Source organism: Scylla paramamosain, chromosome 26, assembly GCF_035594125.1.
Source record: "Scylla paramamosain isolate STU-SP2022 chromosome 26, ASM3559412v1, whole genome shotgun sequence".
Taxonomy (NCBI): Eukaryota; Metazoa; Arthropoda; class Malacostraca; order Decapoda; family Portunidae; genus Scylla; species Scylla paramamosain.
This window is the reverse complement of record NC_087176.1, coordinates 5,490,001-5,495,176: the sequence shown is the minus strand read 5'-3', so window position 1 is coordinate 5,495,176 and position 5,176 is coordinate 5,490,001. Positions and strand designations below refer to the sequence as shown.

Below are 5,176 nucleotides of genomic sequence, written 5' to 3'. Positions count from 1 at the left end.
GGGTTGACTCTTCCTTGCTCCTGTGACATTGTTCTGTGTGCCTGAGTGGTGGAACAGTCAGGCAGGTGAGCTTCCTCCAGTGTTGTCTTGTACCACATTTCTCCAATTCTATTTTTTACGGCATACTGAATCCTGTTAAAGGTTTTCCAGTCGTCAGATTTGTTAGTGCCTTGTCTTTTCACAAGGTATTTACTACAGAGGGGGATCCAAAGCCTCAGTTTCTCCTCTCTCTTGGGGGTCAAGGGGCTAAGAATTGTGTGAATGAATGTGAAAAGTTGTGTGCCTTATCTCAGCTACCTTGCCTTTTTTGGGGTAGAGCCTTGGTGTGAAATGAATGGCTAGCTGCAGTACTCTGATGTCTTCATTGTTCTTTTCAATTTTTCTAGTGTGGTCTTTTAGCACATTACTCTAATTCCCTGTCTTTCCAGTTTATTGAATGTCCTGTGAAAGATTCTCCAGTCAGAAAGTCTGATTTAAAAAGTGAACTGTTATCTACATGCTCAGATATTGCTTTTATCATCTTTTTGTTTTCCAATATGATCTAGTATACTTTTGCATTTCCCTGTCTTTCCAGCATACTGAAAATCCTGTAGAAAGTTTTACTACTCAGTATGTAATCTGATTTGAAAAGTGAATTGCTCCTTATACAGTAAAATCCCTCTTATCCGGCATCAACGGGACCGCCGACATGCCGGATACTTGAATATTGCCGGATACTTGAATAGAAGTGAAATTATGTCCACAATCACCACCCTACACTCACCCATCTTACCATAACAAAAATCAGCTGATCTGATCAGCTGCTTAAGTGTAAGCTCAACACGCTTCCTCTTTTCTACAACTTTAGGCATGATGATGACGTCAGGCGATAAACAGTGCACACGCGGGACTGAGTCACTGAGTAAACACAGTGCAGTGGGCCGCGGGTGGCGTGAAGCAGTGCACTCTGGTGGCGAGGGGACAAAGTATGCCTCGCGCGGGAATTTTAATCGATTTTATGAGTACACGTTGATTTTTTATTGATTTTAAGGCTCAGGGAAAAATGTGCCGGATACTTGAAGCTGCCGGATACTCGAATGCCGGATGAGAGGGATTTTACTGTACAGTGTGATGGTGTTTATTATTTATTTTTTTTCTCTAATTTCTATACCCGGGCTAAGCAATGCCTTATTATGGAGACTGGTTTTGGCACGTAGGAACTTAACCCAGGTGTATGCCTTCTTGAAACCCACGTGTCTATGATGTGGTCTGTTGCCTCGAATTTCCTAAGCTTAGAGGTCTAGTCTGGGAGCGCATTTCTATCTAGTCTTTCACTGTTGTTTGATGCTTCTCTTGCCTGTTACATGGATAAAAACCCCTAGATTGAGATGCGGGAATAGAAGTAACACCTGGTACTGTATTCTTAGACATTTTAGTACCTTATCTCAACTGTATTAGATAAGATTGGATGGGGAGGGCGAGCAGAATTGACAGGGCGATATGAAAGGGTTGTAGAGCTGATAGGACTGAAGTTGCGGAGTAGATATGATAAAATTATAAAGGGTTGTGGAGTTCATAGGATAGGATTAGAGAGTTGCAGAGTTGATAGGATAAGATTAGAGGGCTGTTGAGTTGATAGGATTACAGAATTGCAGAGTCGGTAGGAGGGTTATAAAATCTGTCTTTCGTTCTATCTATCCATCTACCTTCCATCCTCCCATTCCCTTCATCCCTTCCTTTTCTGCACTTTCTTGCCATTTTCCTTTTACCTCCCTCCTTCCCCTCCTTCCATCCTCTCTCTGTGTAACATCCCTCAAGACAGAACAGGAATCGTGAATCTGGCAGGGCCGGGAACTTGTGTACGTGAGGGGGATGTAGGGAAACATGAGTAATGAAACAAACGTAATTCCCATGGCAAGTTGGCAACGTTGAAGTCACGAGAGTGGGGAACCGGGGGGACTCTAAGCCTTGAGTAATCGCTGATTCACTGCTCACTAGTCAGTTTGGGTTGAGCTTCGAGTGGGGAAGGTTGTCGTGGTGGTGGTGGAGGGTAACAGCTAAGTGGCAGGATGTCCGGAGAGGCAGTGTACCTGCTGGCCTCCTTACTGCTGGCGTACCTCGTCTATGTCTTAGTGACTCGAGGTGAGGAGGAAATGAACTCATTGTGGGGTTCTTTAGTTCATTGGAGGGTTAGGTTAGTTTAGGTTCCTTAGGTAGTTTGAGGAATTTCAGCTGGTAGATAGACAGGTTGTTAGTTTATTGAGAATCGAGGAAGACACTGGTTTCTTTAGTTAGTTGATTAAGTCTTACTGACTGTGAGAAAGTGGCATTTTATTTGTTTATTCATTGAATTATAATGCAAGGGAGGTTCTGGGCAAGGACAACAAAAAAGCAAAAGAAGAAGAAAAAAAAAAAAAAACTGAAGATGCCAGTCCCAAAAGCGAACTATTAAAAAAAAAAAAATATTTACAATTATGAGGAGAGAACAAGAACATAAGATAATAAATGAAGCTGCAAGAAGCCATCAGGCCTACAGGTGGCGGTTCCAGAATAAGAACACACGAACCAAAGAAAATAAGGAAACCAGCAAGAAGCCATCATGCCTACACGTAGCAGTGCCTGTATGAAACTAAAGAATACCCGAAGTTACGTTGAATTTGAAAGTTCACACATAAATAACATTACTGGGATGCGATTCAAGTGTGAGGCGTTGCAGGAAATACATCCTATCTCAACTTTGATATGTTTAAATAAGGCTGATTGAGAATGACACGTGGAAAATCCCTACACGTGTCCTTAGGTTTCGAAATGCCATCGCAACCTCCTTTCCCTTTCCCCAGCGCCCTTTCCCCGACCGCAGTGTTCTTGTCTCTTTCCGTTGGTGTATTAAATGTTATCGGTTAAATCTTGGTCTTTTTCTTCTCATTTTTTACACGTTTCCTTTGTGTGTTAATAAGGTTTTGTGGTAGTTTTTTTTTCTTTTCCATCTCCTCCTCCTCCTCTTTTGTTTCCATTTCTTCTTTCCTCTTCCTTCTCCTCCTCTTCTTTCATATTTTCTTTAGTACTTTAAAATTGGTATTGTATTCTTTCTCTTCTCGTTCTCTTTCTCTATTTCCTCCTCTTTCCTCCTCCTCCTCCTCCTCCTTCTCCTCCTCCTCCTCCTGATTTTCCTTCTCCTCTTCCTTCTCCTTCATGTCTTTGTACCTGTGGATAAACTTCTCCTCCTTCCCCTCCTCTTCCTTTTCATCCTCTTCCTCCTCCTCCTCTAATTTTACGCAGGATATCGAGAGAGGAGAGAGAGAGAGAGAGAGAGAGAGAGAGAGAGAGAGAGAGAGAGAGAGAGAGAGAGAGAGAGAGAGAGAGAGAGAGAGAGAGATTTATCTTATCACTATCTATACCTCCTCTCTCTCTCTCTCTCTAGAGAGAGAGAGAGATAATTTAAAACTTATATTAAGGAAATGCACCTTTGTTTGTGGGAAATATTTAAGATTTTATATTCAACATACACTTATAACTCAACTACTAATGTGTCTTATGTATATACGTAGTTTGGTTTAGGTATTATATTTGTGTAGTTATTTTATTTTTTTTCACACACACACACACACACACACACACACACACACACACACACACACACACACACACACACACAAACACACACACACACACACAAACACACACACACACACACACACACACACACACACAAACACACACACACACACACACACACACACACACTGACATATTATTACAAGGTCTTCACATCTTCGTCCTTGTGCTCCTCCTCCTCCTCCTCCTCCTCCTCGTCCTCCTCCTCCTCCTCCTCCTCCTCCTCCTCTTCGCAGTATAGTAATAACCATCTTCCACAAACAGATATAAATAGCTGGATGGAGAGAGAGAGAGAGAGAGAGAGAGAGAGAGAGAGAGAGAGAGAGAGAGAGAGAGAGAGAGAGAGAGAGAGAGAGAGAGAGAGAGAGAGAGAGAGAGAGAGAGAGAGAGAGAGAGAGAGAGAGAGAGAGAGAGAGAGAGAGAGACTTCCCTCCTTATCTTCTTTTCCTCTCTTTCTGCATCATCTTCTCTCCTCTCTTCCACTTTCTCTACCTGTTTCACCTCCAAGAAGAAGAAGAAGAACAACAACAACAACAACACCAACAATAACAACAACAACAACAACAACAAGAGAAGACTTAACAGGGTTTCTCTTACTGATTAAAATACCTTATGACTTCTTATAATTCTAATCTTCCTCAGGTGGGCGCGGTGTGCTGTGGTACTGGTGGCGGCGCGGGCGGGTAGCGGGCGAGGTGTGGTGGGCGCGGGCGGATGGTGGCGCGGGAGGGCGGGACAGAAGACCGGAGCATGCTGGAGTGCTGGGAGCTTCTGCATATGAAAGAGAGATGGAACAGCCCAAACCCTTCGTGACGGACCGGGTGAGAGAGAGAGAGAGAGAGAGAGAGAGAGAGAGAGAGAGAGAGAGAGAGAGAGAGAGAGAGAGAGAGAGAGAGAGAGAGAGAGAGAGTATCTTAAACTATCTTATCCTATCCACTATTATTTTTTTTGTCATATTTAACTTTAAAAAAAAAAACGGAAATTAAGGATGTAATGCTGTTTTCTATCCTTTCGTAATATTTTCCTATCCCTTTTAATCCTTTCTAGCCTTTCCTATCTTTTTGTATCCTTTCCTTCTCTTTTCTATCCTCTCCTCATCCTTCCCCACGCTCCTTAATCCTTACCAATCCTTCCCAGCTATAATACTCTTTCCTATCCTTTCTTTATCCTTTCCTATCCTTCGTTATCCTTTCCTGTCATTTCCTTAACCTTCCCAGGCTTACGTAACCTAACCAAACCAAACCAAACCAAACCAAACCAAACCAAACCAAACCTCAACTTAACTCAACTAACCTCTCCAATTTCCCGCAGCATGAGGATGTAATGAGCGTTTGTGGCGTGGACAGCGAGGGGCGGGCTGTTGTCATACGGGCTGCTAGACTCTCCCGCAGACGCGCCTCTCTGTTCGTCAGTGTCACCGACAAGGATGGAACAGTTTACACCTTGCCCAGTGAGTCAGCAGAGAGAGAGAGAGAGAGAGAGAGAGAGAGAGAGAGAGAGAGAGAGAGAGAGAGAGAGAGAGAGAGAGAGAGAGAGAGAGAGAGAGAGAGAGAGAGAGAGAGAGAGAGAGAGAGAGAGAGAG

At 43.3% G+C, this 5,176-nt stretch overlaps 1 protein-coding gene across 4 annotated transcripts in view; it reads left to right on the top strand.

Moving 5' to 3' along the window:
- The first annotated feature begins 1,968 nt into the window (after positions 1-1,968).
- Positions 1,969-5,176, top strand: part of LOC135113629 (prodigiosin synthesizing transferase PigC-like) — a 27,775-nt gene continuing 24,567 nt past the window's right edge. For all 4 annotated transcript variants that reach the window (XR_010274913.1, XR_010274914.1, XR_010274915.1 and 1 more), the window contains exons 1-3: positions 1,969-2,121; positions 4,237-4,415; positions 4,906-5,044. Coding sequence is in view for 1 of the 4 variants with exons in the window: in XM_064029025.1 (XP_063885095.1) it covers positions 2,049-2,121; positions 4,237-4,415; positions 4,906-5,044 (391 nt within the window). In the remaining 3 variants the exon portion in view is untranslated. The remainder of the gene's footprint in view (positions 2,122-4,236; positions 4,416-4,905; positions 5,045-5,176) is intronic.